The sequence below is a fragment of the Physeter macrocephalus genome, chromosome 7, assembly GCF_002837175.3.
Source record: "Physeter macrocephalus isolate SW-GA chromosome 7, ASM283717v5, whole genome shotgun sequence".
Lineage (NCBI taxonomy): Eukaryota > Metazoa > Chordata > Mammalia > Artiodactyla > Physeteridae > Physeter > Physeter macrocephalus.
The window spans coordinates 154,524,614-154,542,032 of NC_041220.1; the positions used below are offsets into that span (position 1 = coordinate 154,524,614).

General features: G+C 40.1%; 1 protein-coding gene across 4 annotated transcripts in view; it reads right to left on the reverse strand.

The window, feature by feature from the left end:
• Positions 1 to 17,419, reverse strand: part of ARHGAP6 (Rho GTPase activating protein 6) — a 491,723-nt gene that overhangs the window by 41,566 nt on the left and 432,738 nt on the right. For all 4 annotated transcript variants that reach the window (XM_007129261.4, XM_028492520.2, XM_028492519.2 and 1 more), the window contains exons 3-6: positions 14,383 to 14,454; positions 7,723 to 7,979; positions 5,518 to 5,713; positions 156 to 211 (exon numbers count right to left, since the gene is read on the reverse strand). In XM_007129261.4, coding sequence (XP_007129323.1) covers positions 156 to 211; positions 5,518 to 5,713; positions 7,723 to 7,979; positions 14,383 to 14,454 — 581 coding nt within the window. The remainder of the gene's footprint in view (positions 1 to 155; positions 212 to 5,517; positions 5,714 to 7,722; positions 7,980 to 14,382; positions 14,455 to 17,419) is intronic.

Genomic DNA, 17,419 nt, shown 5'->3' on the forward strand with positions numbered 1-17,419 from the left:
TGCCTTTTACTTCTTGGGACTCAATTATACTATAATAGGTGGGAGGGCACAGAAAAGATATTCAGAAATGAATTTGCATAAGCTTGAACTTTGCACGACGTAATTCAACTAAAAGTCAAGTGAAACGTACAATATAATCTTCACTTTTCACTTACTTGTCTCACTCTCTTTTTTGAGCTTCCAACTCGGAATATCCCCACTGTCTGGAGGCCTGCAAATAAGCAAACAAAATAATCAGTCCTGTTTTGTGGCTTGAAACTAGAGGAAATCAAAATAGATATAAAAGGGAATGCCAGCACCACGCTGCAACATGCAGGGCAATACGGTAACTTGAAAGCGTGCACTAATGCTTATTTATCCCGCACTAGATTCACCAGATACCTAGAGGTTAGCCCTGAAAGTACCAGGATCATTTTACATTAAATGTTTCTGATGAAAAAATTTTCTTGTGTTATTATGTGTTTCCACACTTTCTCCATTTGAAAAAAATAATGTAACATTTTCTTCATCATTCAGAATAAACATGAATTTTCTATGAATTTCCAGCCCTTTATCAATTTTTAAATAGATATTTCTTGTTTTACTGATCACAATTAAAACATGTACTTACTAAAGAAAATCTGTAAGGTGCAGAAAAATGTAAAAAATCATATACTTTAAAAAATACCTGATGCAGAAGTAATGACTTAATATTTTGGTTTATTTCTATCCAGTCTTTTCTCCATGAAAAAAAAAATATGGGGGGTAGAATTCTGCTGCTTTTACTCAATATCATGCCACAAGAATTTTTTACGCCAGTAAAAACTCTGTGTCAATGTCATTTAAAATGGATGCAAAATACTCTATTGCATGAATGCGCCACAATTCACTTCATATTCTCCTCTGAATGACAATATAGCTCCCCGCAACATATATGCACTTGTTTTGATACCATAAGTAGGAACAACTTTGTACACAGGCCTCAGTTTACATTTCTGATTCTCTTAAAATCATGTCCTAGAAGTGGGATTATGGGGCCAACGCATGAAAAAGAGTTACCCAGCCCCAAATGTCAGAAGTGCCAAGGTTGAGAAACCTTGCTCTAAAAAATTAGGTCTCTTAAAAGAAACATAATCTATCACAAATTAGAAATTTCAACAATAGTTCCTTAACATCATTAACTATCCAGTCAACGTTCACATAAGGTTCACAAACTGTGATAGGCTGGCGTGCCTTGTAGTCTCTTAATGTGTTTGCTTCCCCCTCTCTGTTTATATGATTTCCTCGTAATTGGTTTGATGAAGAAATAGCACGGATTTCCCACTGTAGATTTTCCCACTGCCTCGATGTAGACACTCTGTGGTGTCATTTATGTGTTCCTTTCTCCCCTTTATTTCCTCTAAAGAGATAGTTAGAGCCAGAGTTTTCTCTGATTCACGTTTGAATTTTGGGGCAAGTAGACTTCACAGGAGGTATTATGCACTTCCTTAAGGTGGCACAGAATGGCTGAATGACTCTCCTTTCCTATGCAAGCCATTAATCACTGCCACTGATATCATCGTCTACGTTTATTGTTTCATCGGTGGCTCATTTTCTCTTCATTTGGGATAATCAGTTACACGGGTAATGCCAGATTGTAGCTGCCAGTGGTGGCTTGTAGCCACCTGAAGAGAGCTGGTGTGAGAGTCAACAGACCATGAAACATAGTCAACACTCCAGCAATCAGACTCATGCTCTCATGGCATCATTTGCATCCTGAATCTACCTGTTCCTGAATCTAGATATAATATTCATACTTCCAGTATGTAAATGGGAATTTGGGGGACTGCTTTGCTTAATCTGCTTTTATCTGGGTTCTTCGCTCTTGTCACGGAAAGAGTTCTGACTAGTCCAATATATAATTATATTGAAAAGAATTGAAATCTTTACAACATTATTTCTTTCCAACCAGAAACAAAGTAGATATCTTAATTTATTTCTTAATTTCTTAATATTTCTTGGTAAAGCTTTGCAGTTTTTGTCACAGAAGTTTCTTACTTCTTATTACAGATATTCTGGGTAACTATACGTTTGATATTAATATAAATGAATTATTTTATTGTTATAGTACATAACCTAGTATTGCTCTTATATAAGACATGGATATCTTTTTGTATATTTATTTTATGATCTTGCCACATTGTGTATAAGACTTTTAAAATTGGTTTTCTAGAATTTTTCAGTTAGAAACGATAATATCCATAAATATCCCATTTATCACTTTTATATCTTATGAGTGTTATCCGGAATTTCCAGAACAATTTGAGAGACTCATGCTGAGAGGCTAGTTATTGCTGACTTGCATAAGTACCTCGTGGTGCTTTGCACTTGGGTGGAATTTTGCTTTGCATCTGTTCTCAAAAGATTTGTGCTCCTTCCTTGTTGCTGCCATCAGTTAATCTGCCTTATAACTGAGTCCAACCCCCAGCCTAATTTATTGCTTCTACCTCTCTGGGAGCTTGAAAACAGGATAATCAAGGTATTAGAATCAAATACAGAATTATATTTCTTCATCTACAAAATGAGCATAATGAGTATCCACCTCAGAAGTTGTTCAGTGATTCAATTAATTAATGCATATAAAATACTTAGAATTGTATCTGGCATCCACTACTATATAGAGAGATACAGGCCCTAACTGAACTACATGAGGCTTTTTGGGCAAAACAGAAAACTGTAATATAATAGTAGGTCTTAGCAATTTTAATTTTGGCTGCGTTTATTTTCTTGTTGGTCCGATGGTTTCCAAATAGCTGAAATTTCTACATAAGTGAGATATCACATAAGGGCACTTTCTTCCCAGGTGGGACTATTCCTTTGCCTGAATTCCTCCATTCTGTTGAGAAATGCCCATTTCTGTGTCATTATTTCCTAAATTATAGTACTTTTCCACTCAGTAAAAGTGACTGTGATTTCAAAAATAACTAGCTAGTGATTGATTGCTATAATTCCTATATATCAATTGATTATAACCTGTTTTAAGTTTTTTTAATTAATTAATTAGTTAATTAATTAATTTTAGGTTGAGCAGATGACAGCCTTCAGACAGCCAATGCCATTCTCTGACATAAGCCTTAGAGTCATTTTCCTCAAAGAGAAGATACAATCGAGGCATTCAGTAACCTTGACTTGAGACAGTCACTGATAAAAACAGGTGTCCATCAAAAAAGGCATAGATCTGGCAAAGAAATGTGACTTTGCTCTACCCTGTGCCAGAAATGGATATGATCACCTTTCTCTCCTTTTTGTCAGAAGCTGAAATGGAAACTAGAACCAGGGCACCTGAAGCTCAGGCTTAGGGAATTCAAGTAATGAGGGCAGGCATAATAAGCAGGGGGCCCCACCCTAAGATCAGCCTAAATCCTTTAAGTAGAAGAGAGTTTGACTCTTTGCTATATTGTCTGGTTTTTTTTGTTGTTGTTGTTGTTTTTGTTTGAAATGTGTGCTTCGGGGAAATTAAAGATGCTTAAGGAATTTTGGCCTAATAGTGGAGAAAGCATTTGGGTGAAGTAAAAGTGAGGAAGGGTGGTGTACACGAATATATAGATGGAGTCAAGATAACTGTCCAAGACCAGTTTTTTTTGTTTGTTTCTCTCTCTCTGTTTTGTTTTGTTTTGTTTTTGTGTGTGTGTGTCCAAGACCAATTTGGGAGAGAATGAAAAGGTCTTCGACAAATGTCCATAAAGCTAAAGTGAATCAAACTCTCTGCTACCCGTTTCAAACACTGGCAAATGAAGTCTTACAAAAGAATTGTTTTTGAAATTTGCTCTTTTTTCATTGGTTTAAAGTGACCAAGATTACTATCTGTTTGAATTTGAACCTATCTCTTAGTTTTCCAGAGCCATTTGGTCTAAACATCATGGAAACTCGGAACAGAATCAGGGCCTTGAAAGATCATGTAGGTTATCTTCATTCCTTTAGGCCCTAAACTGCATTGTAACTATTTCCCCTGCACTCCCCCAGAAAAGTGAACTTCCCTGTTTTTTAGTAATCTTAAAGGAAAATGCTATTTTATAAATTATAATTCATGAAAATTTATTTTCAAAAAGAAGATACAAAGACATGCCAAGTTTTCTTTCACAAAAGCAGTTACTCAACCTGGCACTGCATTTTTGCATGGTTAGAGAAGAATTTTCTCGTTTAGAATTCTTTATAGTGCTACAGTTCACTCTCTACATTCTTTATAGGGAAAAATTATAATTATAAAAGTATGAGTCGCTTTTTCTACCTCGTAGTAAAGTTTAGGCTGAATTTAAATATTCATGTAAATTCTTTAGGTGCTAAAAGCAACTAAAGAACTCTTTAGTTGCTAAGCTATTTTGAAAAATAATTCTGTTCAAGTAATACTGATTGAAACATTTGCATTGTGTTATCATGATACTAAGTATTGGGAATTCAAAATGTCTAAGGTATTTTTACTGATGTTCAGTTTACTTTCCAAGGAGAAGAGACAGATAAGAATGTACACTCATACACATACATATTAAAATTTTGTATAAACAAAGTTTCAATACACATTAATTATATGAGGTCACCCATATGTTATCTAGTGATTTCCATATATAATGAATTGATTAAGAGACCTGGACATATCCTAGTAATTTTTATAAAGTCTCACTTTTATTAGAAAGAAATAGATGAGACTATTAAGAGTAGTTATGTCTAAATGATAGCCTCAGAATTTGCTTTTCTGTTTCTTTTTTTTCTCTGTTATGATGTGCATATTATTTTTATAGTAAGAAAGCAATTACAGTGATGTATGTCAATTATTTCTCAATAAAACTGGAAAAAAGAAGCAACTATAAATTCTTCTCATGTCCATAAAATGCACGCTAACATTATAGCAAACAAATTCAGATCGTAGACATGGCTGTTTGATGAGCCAAAAGTCTAAAGTTCAGCAAAAATTTTAAAGAACTGTACATTGTTTTAAAGTCAGCATATTAGGTGGAACTGAGTTTCCAAAAGGGTCACTATGAAGAAATTTTAAGTGGACAGCTTTCCACAAAAATGCAAAGAGCAATATAGAAACCTATCGTCCAAAACTATGTATTTTCTATTCACTTAAGGAATGGTTTTCTAATCTTTTTTTTTTTCTGTAAGAAGCTGGACTATTATTTTTTAAAGGAAGCCTTGTGTAACCTCAATGTATAAAAAAAGATAAAAGTGGCTCTGCTTTGTTTGAAGGGGGTCCTGAGGATAGTCCCAGCCCAACAGACCTTGCCCTCCCCTCAGTTCCTTGATCTCCAGGGTCACTTCTGAGGACTCTTTAGGGCTGGGGAGTCTGAATACCATCAGGTTGGTTCCCGCCACCCCAAACCTTGTTCAGCCCTACTGGGGTTAAGCAAACGCTCATATTTGTAAATTTTCTTTGCGAAGGAAATTTCGGCCTAGAGCCTGATCAAATGAACACAGAATTGAAATCGGGTGCTTGAATGAATGATGCCTGAATACACGAAAGTCTTTAGCACTTGACTGCTGACAAACAAGTCTGCTTACCATGTTTTTCTAGATGTTGACAGCAGCTGTCCACCAGCCTGGGGACCTGTCTGTAAATGGGATTCAGACTGAGTTTCTTATCTCTGGCTTTTTCTTTTTTATTTTGAGCCTCGGCAGGCAAGGAGAGTTGTAGCGCTTCTAGCAGTCGAGACTGATTGTCATCAAGATCGGTGATAGAATCCACTGACATTGCACCCTGCAAATTATACACAGACATGAACACAGAGTGCAGATGGAGAAAATAAAAACTGCTTCCCCCAATGCCATCCAATAAATCCTTTTGCCCACGACTATTTACCACACTCGAAATAATACTGTTTAATTGTGTGGTTTGTATTTTAAAAGGAAAAAAGGTTAGGAAACCTCCGCAACACAGGGTAAGGTAATGACAGTTACAATTTCAACAATAGACAACTTCTTCCAAATGGAAGACAAGAGATGGCAAACATACAATTAAAATATTTTGACCCAACCACTTCATTCCTTGAAACAAGAAAAAAATCACATACTTGACGAATGAGGTAAAGTCAGAGAACTCTTGTGAAAAAAAAAAATAATTCAACTCTCGAAAGTAGATTTTAAAATAGGAGGATTCCATAAACAGTCTTAGTTTAGTTTCCCCCAAGACGTGACACAATGAAGTTTATTAGCGGAAGAGTCCCAGGAGACAGCTGTAGGGAAGTAGGGAAATGAGAAAGGGAAGTGAAGGCAGCTGATGAAGGGAGCGTTACCAAGCCTGTGACAAGCCTGTGGGCCGCTGGAGCCCAATTGCCCTGGGGACCTGGGAGACCCTGTAGATCATGCAGCTCAGAGCTATTCCTGCTAAGGAGTAAGGGAGTTGGGGTATTTAAACCACGAGTCTCAAGAGTCATTGATTAAAGACAACTTCTGGTAGGGGTAGGGAGGTGACATTAACGCCTTGCTGCTTGCAGCCTGTCATCTCTATGGGTGGGTGCCTCTGGCCGTCCGACAAAGCCCCCAGCCAAGAGATGAGGTAATGACAGGTGGAAGGAGGGCTGGCACGCTAGGAATGGTAAAGGCTGAGGGTAAGGGTGCAGGGCACCACTCATGCCTGTATGGCCACCCACCCTTTGACGAAGCATAGAGGAAGAAGTTGGCTGCTAGCAAGGCCTGGCCAGAGGGCAGGGCATTTGGGAGACCCATTGCCTGCGCTCTAGATTCTCAGAAAGCTCATATGTGGCATTTTGGTGTCGCTGCCATATAGGCTTATATAAACAGTCTGAGAGACTATGCCAGGATTGGAAGAACAGTTCTGTCATGCGAATTCAAATATTCCATAATGTTGTCATTTCTTCAGCTTTAAACACACAGTGAATCCCTGAAAACAGTGGTGGGTGGCTCAGGTGCCCCTGAGTCTTGGAGAGGTTCTAAATGTTGGAGGCTGATTGAGAACTGCGGATTTTAACTGGGAAGTGCCTCAGGTTTTAAGTAGGGCAGTAGTCAATGGCTGGAGGTGGCAAAGATTTGGGCCTTCAGGTGAAAGGCAAAGGAGAGATCTCCCGGTGACCTAGGAAGTTTCAGAGATGCTTATCACCTGACTCAGCGAATCACCAACCAATTTGCCTGGAAACTCAGCTTTCCTGGATTGAAAGGTGAAATTTGAAATGCCAAATAATAGCACAGTGCCTGGAACATAGTACTCACTTAATAAATGGTACCATATTATTACAGTGTTGATTTGAAAGAGGACATATGTGTGTGTGTGTGTGTTTCTACAGTTAGGTTTGAGAAAAAAAACCATGTTCCGTTGGTAAAAAAAAATCTCATTGCTTATGAAGACCAGCAGCAAATTCACTCGGCCAGGCATAGTTCTTGGATGAGATGAAGAGAGAAACAAAAACACCTGGCCCTGCCCTCAAGCCTCAAAGTCTCATGGGAAATTCTGGTAACACAACAGAAGGTTACACTAGAGTAGGATCAGTGGTGATGTTGTAGAATGTTCTGGATATCACGGCTAAGCAAGGAGAGGCACCCAATATCTTTGAAAGGGGTCAGGGAAAGGCTGTGAGGGGTGTGTCAGGTGCCTCGGGGCCAGTGCAAGTTCTCCCTGAATGGGGTTGTTGACAGATTCCTGGACACAAACTGCATTTCCAGTTTTCACATGAGCCCAGACTCAGAGAAGAACCTTAGAACTCTTCCGTTGTCCTGACATCGGGGTCAGAGGTCAAACAGAGGTCGACTCACCCTCCTCCTGGCCCGAGGAGCCGGCTCCGGGGTGCTGGGGGACGTTGACTCATTTGGTGTTTCCGAGGTGGAGCTGAGAGATGAGTTACTGCTTGAGAGTTCTTTGTTTTGTCTTTTATTTCCAAATGGGAGGAGGGAAGCCACAAAATCGGATGCATCGCTCTGCTCGCCCCTCTGCGAGTCCTGCTTGAGTTTATAGGCCCGGTCGTTAGCGATGACTTGGGATAAGGGCATTCCAAACGCCTGTGGGATGAACTCTGGAATCAAGAAACAAACATTCACTTTCAGAGAAAGACTGCACCAGGGAAGACTCTCAGGCATGTTGCAGGTCAAAGGGCAGACAAATTCAAACGACTGTTTCCTGAAGAACCGATTCATCCGTCAATACATGGAGATGACTTTCGAGTTTGTCAGAGTGGCTGAAGTTTCTTTCTCAAGAAAGAAAGCTCGTGTATATTAAAGAGCGTGGGTTTTAAAAATCTAAGCCTCGAGTTTTTCTCGACGTATCTCAAGTATGTTTAAAGGAAATAACTTTAGAGAGAAAGGTGACATTTTTTGATAGGATGAACATAATACTTCATCCTCATGAGTAAACGGTTTTACAGAATATGTCTTTGATTGACGTCTCAAGAGCCCCCGAAGCTTACAAGGCCCGAGAAGACCGTGTGTATACATTCATTCAACTGTCACTTACTAACACCTACTATGTGCCGTGTCAAGGTATGCAGTGGGGAGTACAAAGCCTACAGAAGGTCCAGTCCTCGCTCTTGAAGGGTTCAGAGTGTGGGGTGAGGTGCGGAGTGGAGAATCAGATACGTAAATAATTGTAATTGTGTCCATCGTGTGTGTAAGAGAGAGATGCCAAAAATTACTGAAATTCAGGTAAGCGGCTACACTCTGAGGTTCTCAGTCAAAGAGGTTCCGACATGTGAAATGACAACTCAAGAGACAGAGGAGCAGCTTGGGAATAAGTGTGTTCTTTTTTTCTTTGTGTTCTTTGTTCCCACATGCTGCCTCCAGTTGCTGGGTTAGGGCTGTCACGCTCATGATCTATACTCAAGCCATTCTCCTGGCCACAGGCAGAAGTGGATTCTCACCACTAAATATCAGGTGAAGGGCCCAGAATATAATGTATTCAATCCTCCAGTAAGGACAATTTTGGGGAAGGAGCATAATGCAGAAATCTACGGCTTTATTTGGAGATGTATACACAATTGCATTCTGGATCTCTATAGTAAATCCACTTGTATACACGTACATTGTAAGCACGCTGATCCTTAGGGCCAGGCATTTTATTGGTAATATTTTAAATTCATGCTGAAAAGCATTAATAATTATATGAAATGCATTATTTCTTTGAGACTCCAAATTACATGTCCTAGCAGCAGAAAGCTGGAGTCTAGCCTCTCCCTTGTTTTTCTAACCCTTATGAATAAAACCAGAATGAGCAAGGGAAAACAATTCTAAGGTTGAAAAAGCTAACATTAAATCAGGTGGAAAGCGGCTCTAAAAGGTTTTCCTCTTTGGTCCACGGCAGCATTTTGAACATCCCTGGGCTAATAGTCCAGTCTGCATTAAAAGCAGAAATGGCACTTGAAAAGCCTGAACCTCTTGTTCTATCAAAACATGCAATTCATTTTGAAGTGAAAAATCAAAACTTCAGCATTTCGGGATTTTTCAGAGGATGCTTATCATCCTCTCTAGGTTTGTTAACTAGTCGGCATACATTAAGGCAAAAAACAATTCAGGCATTTGTTTTGAGGGATCCATGTGGACAGTGTAGCAAGATCCCATACTCACTACTGATAAAAGGTCATTTCCACTACTAGCAAAATTAGAAACCAAAGGGGACACCTCAGGATTTATTGTGTAAATCGGTGCTCTCTTGTCTATGGGAATAATCGAATAGCCTTCCTTCAAAAAGCTTGGGGCAAATCTAGGAACAGGCGTATGGCAAGGCTGATAGCTACTCGGCATATATAAAAGCCGTTGGTGGGTAACGATAGCAGAAAGGACATTGATAAATGTATCAAGTGACCTGTGTCTGCTCAAGTAGGCATGCTCATAGCAGGGATTTAATGTGACATGAGGACTATTGATTCCTCTCCTAGACATTTGTTCCACGTAAAGGAAACCAACCAGACTCAGCTAGAGATCTCTAATATCCTTGGAAAAAAGAAGCAAGATGGTTTCCTTTGGTATCTGTCATTTTTAATATCTCCAAGTCTGCCGCTCTACTTGTAAATTGGAATAACTGAATAGAAATTAAACAGATGGAATACATGAAGTCATCCTCCCCAAATGACTCTTTTATTTCTCTTTTCTTATTTCTGCTTTTCTCTAATAGGCTTTCTTTCCTGGCTGAGTTTATTTATTCTTTCAGTGGTAGTGTTTTGATCTAGTCTCTTTAGTTTCTCATTGCTTTCTCCAGAGAACTCTCTCACAAGCTTCAGAAAGGAGACAGATCTCTCTATGCTCTAAACTTGTGTCACAGTGTCTAGTCCCTGGAAAATTCTAGTCAGGGTTCCTTGAATGTGATTGCTTCTCAAAATACGGGTATTGTGAAATTGAGGACTCAGCCCAAGCCTGTTGAGCAAAAGCCTCCTTTCTGTGTAAATAAAGTGTTGGGCACACATGCTTATCTGTGGGTTCAAAGATCTTCTGCTGGGGAGGAGAAGGGAACCTACAGACTCTGTGTTGATAGCAGCTAATAAACTTGATAATGGGTTTTTAAAACCATAAAAATATTACCCAAGACTCAGTGTTCTGGGCCCAGGGACTGTGTGTATCATGTTCTAATCTATAGTGTGTGTTTACTAAGGAGACTGCATCCCCTGCTGTCCTCACTGGTAGAGACCGTCTCCGCTCCCTCCCCATGACCGTCAGGGCCAGGAGGTGGTGTGCTGGTCGCTCAGCCCCCTGCTTCAGCTTCCAGATCCTCCCCGTCCTGCTGTGTGGCAGAAACCTGGTGCTGCTGCAAGCTTCCCCTCCTCCCCTGCTCACTGCTATCTTCTATCATCACCGTCAGAACCCCCATCTACCATCACCTCGGGTGACGTGGATGTCTGCCCAGATGACCCATCGGATTCTCTGTCCTCACATCTCCTTGACTTTCTCCTCGCCTCTTACTTTTTCCTGCAAGCTACCTTTTTCACCAACTCCCTCAGTCCCGTCCTAGACCTATCCTCACCAGAAGTGATCTGGCACCAGGGATCAGGCTTCCTTCCTCCACCGTGGTCTCGCCCCCCGACCCCAAGTTCATGTTTTACACTGCAGTGTGGCAATCCATTTAAAGACACCATTAAGCCACCCCATCCTTAATTCACTGTGATGGCGTCTCAGTGTTCTTAGCATGCAGACCAGAAGTTGTGCTGCGGCCCAGCCCGTCCTGTGCGAGGTGGCCCCTCCTACTCTGCCCTGGAACCACACTCCCCCTGTTTCTCTCATCTCCAGTAACAGCACTCAATACATTTTCTTTGAGAATTTCTGAAGAGTGATAACTGATAATTGATGTTTCTACTGTTATTTAACATGACACAGAATAAAGTTGTACCAACTATTCCTACGTAGTGCTACTTCACAACTCACACATATTAACCCATTTAGACAGTGAGGAACAGTAAAACGTGGCATGATATAATTTCAGCACAAAGAAAGGTGCTAGACCTGAGCTATCACCAGAGTTTACGTTGATAAACATTTCACCATCTGAAAATATCCTGTAGGGAGGGGACCTAGCTCTCAGACTTAGGCCACAGTAAAACCTATTTCCCTCGTGCTCTGATTAGGAACCACAATAATTGGCACAAAGTAGCCATTTTAAAACCTTTCCCCAAGAGTGATCCTTTCTGACACAAGAAAGAAATTTTCTGAAGTTCTGAAAGTTTAAAAAATACTTTTTGGAGGCCAAGTAATTTAACTAAGAGAAATGAAGAACCTGGAAATATTCTGTATGAAAATATGTTTTCTGAACCAGCATCAATCCTGAATTACTTTCTGTATGGAAATCAAAAGTCATATGGGCACTGCTTAAGTGGCAGGAGAGACACACAAGTGTCACATGATCTGCTGTATATTATGTTAATGCAATTAAATAAAACACAGGACATGATTCATTCTGATTGAATCAATTAATATAGCAGCATTTCAAACGTTTAATGAATCGCTTTATTGGGAGGGCAATTCGATTCTAAAAAGCTGCTCCTATTTATTTTTAGATGACCTAACCCAAGAAGTCATCTAGAATTTCCTGTTTTCCTTCTTTTACTCTTGGATTCAAATGATTGTCATTTTTCACATGTGCAGCTGTTATGAACCCCAATGCTAATATTCAAATGGAAGAAAACAATGTGAACTGATCACAACTATGCGAGGCCTGCACACTGCCTCATCACACCCCGGTTCCCAAGACATCCATGTAATGGATGTGTGGACACACACAGGACTTGATGTTCAGAAAAGATGCCATGTAATTAAGCTTCACTTAAGCCTAGGACATCATCTTTTTCACTATCAAAGCTATATTTTAAAAAAAACCTCTTTTGCCATAAATCCTGATATTTTTCTCCTTAGTTGGATGGGTGATGTGTTTTTTCTTTGGAACCACCAGGACCCGCCTTCCTTTTCCCAGCCAGCACCCCCGCAACCTTATAGAACACTGCCAAGTTTTCACTGAGCCTATATAATATATAGATATGATTTGGTCTAAAAAATGTATAATAGTCCAGTGCATAGTGGTTGATTACTTCCCCTGGCCCTTCCTGCCCTACCCTTACTTCCTGCTGTTTTCTTATATAAGCAAGCACACATACATCTCCCTCTGTTGAGGGAATTCAAACACTTGCAAAAAATGTTCACTGTGTTTAGTCTAGCCGCAATGGGCACTTCTGAAGAATCACCTCAAGTCTACATCCTGACTGTTCAGATCCTAGTACCGTTATCTTCATCCTAGAATAAACAACTTTAAAGATAACAGATTACTAATATCAGTCTGAACGATCCCTTTAATAACTCTAGAAACAATGAGAATTCTCACGAATTCTCTAATCTCAGGAGATAAAGATGGTCCATGGCAGGAACAGAATGAGTAAAAACTCTAGTTTAATAAAGCTACGCTGGCTACTAATGTTCCTTTAAAAAATAAGGGTGAGAACACATGAACCATTTAAAGACAATACAATTTATCAGACAATGATAGGTAGCTGGACAAGAGTTAATGTCTTTTGTGTTCGTTATGCCAGCAGTAGATTGTCCTGTGGTAGAAGGTGCCCTGGGGAGTATACTGGCTAGTATGGACCAGAGTTCTCATCTTAGAAGGTGCACATTAGTAGTTCATAACATTACTCGTGCTCAGTACCCCTCCAGACCAACGGGATCAGATTTTCTGCGGTGGGGGTCTGGGCACTGGCGTTTTTAAAGGTTTCAAAAATTATTCCGCTATGTCGTCAGGGGTAGCGATCACTGACATTTTCATGTCCTTTTCTTCAGTTTGAGGTCAACATTTGAAACGTCTGGAGATATTGTGGTTGGGGGCGGTGCTACTGGCATCTAGCGGTAGAGACCAGAGATGCTATTAAACATCTCAGACAATGTACAGGACAGCCTCCACAAAAAATAATTATCCAGTCTAAAATGTCAGTAGTCCCAAGGTTGAGAAATCATGCTCTAAGGGAAGTAAAACATTGACTTTCCATTCTTTAGAATTCTTTAATCTCTTTTTAGTCCAAGAACCAGATGTCATGACCCTTTAGGCACAGTTCAAGATATGGGTGTAGCGTCTCGGATCAACGGTGTGTCTCGGTCTCGTCTAATACCTATCACAATGCATTTATTTTTATACCTTCAGTTTCATTGCCTTTCATTACTTTTCAAGCAGAAATTCCATCATTAGATAAAAGAATTCCAAGGTGAGATGAATGGCTTTCCTGACTCTACACTCATTCCCTATGTCATATAAAATGGAAATACGTTCATATGACCACACCATCCAGCAGTCATTTCATATGAAACCATAGAAACAAGCCACAAAAAGATGTACTGGGTTAATGGGGCCCAGGTGCCCATTATGCAGGCTCAATGAATATTAGTTAAAAATGACCACAAATACCTCTGAAAGAGTGGCTAAACTATCAGTTTCCTAAATAGATATAGAAGGGGACAGTATGAAGAGAGTCAACAATTCCCAAAACACACAGGGCAAAAAAATAAGCGTGCTCTGATCTAACATTACAATGCTGAGAATGTCCCATCTTCAGTAGCCACGAGGGTGAGACTGTTTCTTTCCAGTAGTCATGGTGGGTGGATCCAAACTCTTTCTCATTCAGCTAGCCCTGCCTAACTATCTGGATTTGCCAGACAGCTGGTTAGCGTTAGAGACGCTATCCATGGCTGCTCAACCTGGTTTTCTTTATTCATTGCTGATTGGCTAGCATCATAATTGGAACCATAAACTTGGCAGAAATCACATTTTTGCTCAAACCCGTTGAACTCATCAGTTCAGTACAGGGCCACTCCAACAGCCTTCAATGACATTCCATCGTAGAAATCCAGTTTACATAATAGAGTTGAACTACATAAATCAATGCAATTCAAAAACCCCACCAAATTTAACCATTAGGCTCCACGGGAGATGCATTTGCTTTAGTTCATTCTGTCCTTTACCTCTGTCTTTGTTTTTCTCCTTCCCTAGTGAATCCAGTTTCTTTCTCAAAGATTTCTTTCGCTTTTGTCCATCTGTAAATGTTAAAAGAATGAAAAGTTGTAAAAACAAGCATATAACTGACATTTTACATTATGAATAACTACATTTGAGCAAAAGCATGACTTCTCACTTTACTCAGAATTTGGCATTTTAAACAGAGTAATGGCCCGGAAAATACACGAAAATCCTTGACTTGGATTGCACATATAACCAGAATCTTGGAGTATGCTCTTAAATTGTGTTTCAATCATGGGAAGTACAGGAAACTTACCTCCTTCAGAAGTCATTTAGTTTTGACACTCAGATATGTTTGCTTTTTCTATTACATGAGTCTCTTCCTATTCTTCATGTTCACGCAAACCAATGTTATCTCGAATGAAATCTCCATGAGAGGGGAGCCAACAATACATACGGCTTTGACATGCATGAGCTAGCAGAGTGTAACTGGATAAGGAAGTGAATTCGGGGTCCACAGAACTCAAATCTAATTATTGCTGCACCATTTACTCATTATGTGACTTTGGACAAGTCTCAGGGTCCTCATCTGTAAAATGGGAATTTCCTGGAGTTGTTGTGAGAATTAAATAAAACAATGCATATAAAGTGTTTAATGGGGAACCTGACACATTCCATAAATTCAGATCTACTTTCTTTTGGGGGGTTTCATAGTATTCCATAGTATGCCTATACCATAATTTAATTAACCATCCCCCCCACAGATGGACATTTGGGTTGTTTCTAATTTTTTACTAGAATAAGTAAGGCATTTATCCTCTTAGCATCTTGCACTTGCAACAAATGTACTTAACTGGTTAACTCACCAAATAATATAGATACTTCTCATATATCAGTAGCCAGCTGCAAATGAATTCCTAGGATATCATCATAAAATATTGGCAGTCATCATTGCAAGAATGTGTTTTGGAATAATGCAGCTGTCAACTTAATGTGTGGGAAGTGCAAATCGGGAATCCACACTGCTACCAATCAGAAGAAATGCAGTCCATGCTGCAAGGAAACATGTTCAAAAGGGAGATTAAGAACTGTCGTTTTTCATAAGATATACTTAAAGGTGTAGTAAAGAAAGAGATTCAGCCCGATGAAACTTAAAGGCAAGACTCTGATATCAGGAAAAGACAGACTAAGCATTCTTCAAAAGAAATGAGCGTTCCTGGGATCCTCATGGGCCTGCAGATGTTCCCAACGCCTCCTCTCTGAATTTTTGGAGGCAAAAGACATCACAACATAATCAACAGGCACACTCAATCCCTCCTTCCTTTCAAAAAGCAAAGAAATATTTTTAAAGTGATTCTTCTCCCATGAAATGGAAATAGTTCATAAGAGCCTTCACTCTTGCAGTCGTGAGATTTGTATAGATGAAAATTATGTAAATCAGTTGTGATGTGGCAAAGAGCCGTCAATCTCTTTCATCATGTGTATGTTCTTATCTTCAGCGTCTAAACGATCATCTCACCATAGGGCCTTACATGGCTTGCTACATACAGACAGACATTAAACATATTAACTGCACAAGATTCTAATCTGTTCTTCAGATAGGACTGACAGGTCTTTTACTACGTAAACCTCTGTTCATCACTAGTTCATATAACCAAATATATTTGACTATAACAAGAGCATATATCTTTAAAAAATTCTATCATTCCTTCATTTTAATAGAGTTGACCCAGAAGAATAACTAAACCATATATTAAAGCTTAAGTGTGAGCTGGAGACCCTCTCCCCACAGCCGGGGCTTTGCCGGCAGAAACAATGCCCACGTGCACCCGTCACTGCCACACAGACACCGGCTGTCTTGTAGCTGTATCGTACCCACGTAGAAGGTCTGAACTTGTACTTCCTGCGTTTGTTTAAAGGAGCCCACGTGTATAAAGCCCTCCAACAGGGTGCCCTGGTGTAAACACTGCACAGTGGGCTTTTTCTGGGTGGGGTGAGGTGCCCTAGTTTGCTACAGCTCCCTGGTCAATGTTCCGGAACTTTGTGAGCCACTTATTAAATTATATTAAAAACAAAAACAAAAACAGAAAAAAAAAACAAAAAAAAAAGCTGAAGTGTGTGTGGGGGGGGAGACCATCAAGACGGTGGAGGAGTAAGACGTGGAGATCAGCTTCCTCCCCACAAATACATCAGAAATACATCTACATGTGGAATAACTCCTACAGAACACCGACTGAACGCTGGCAGAAGACCTCAGACTTTCCAAAAGGCAAGAAACTCCCCATGTACCTGGCCGTGTGGCTGACAGGGTCTTGGAGCTCCAGCCGGGTGTCAGGCCTGAGCCTCTGAGGTGGGAGAGCCGAGTTCAGGACAGGTCTCAGCCACCAGAGACCTCGCGGCTCCACATAATACCAAATGGCGAAAGCTCTCCCAGAGATCTCCATCTCAATGCTAAGACCCAGCTCCACTCAATGACCAGCAAGCTCCAGTGCTGGACACCCTATGCCAAACAAATAGCAAGGCAGGAACACAACCCCACCCATTAGCAGAGAGGCTGCCTAAAATCATAATAAGGTCACAGACACCTCAAAACACACCACCGGACACAGTCCTGCCCACCAGAAACCTTAAAACAGGCACTAGTCCCCTCCACCAGGAAGCCTACACAACCGACTGGACGAACCTTAGCCACTGGGGGCCAGACACCAAAAACAACGGGAACTACGAACCTGCAGCCTGTGAAAAGGAGACCCCAAACACAGTAACTTAAGCAAAATGAGAAGACAGAGAAACACACAGCAGATGAAGGAGCAAGTCAAAAACCCATCAGACCAAACAAATGAAGAGGAAATAGGCAGTCTACCTGAAAAAGAATTCAGAGTAATGATTGTAAAGATGATCCAAAATCTTGGAAATAGAATGGAGAAAATACAAGAAACGTTTAACAAGGACCTAGAAGAACTAAAGAGCAAACAAACAATGATGAACAACACAGTAAATGAAATTAAAAATTCTCTAGAAGGAATCAATAGCAGAATAACT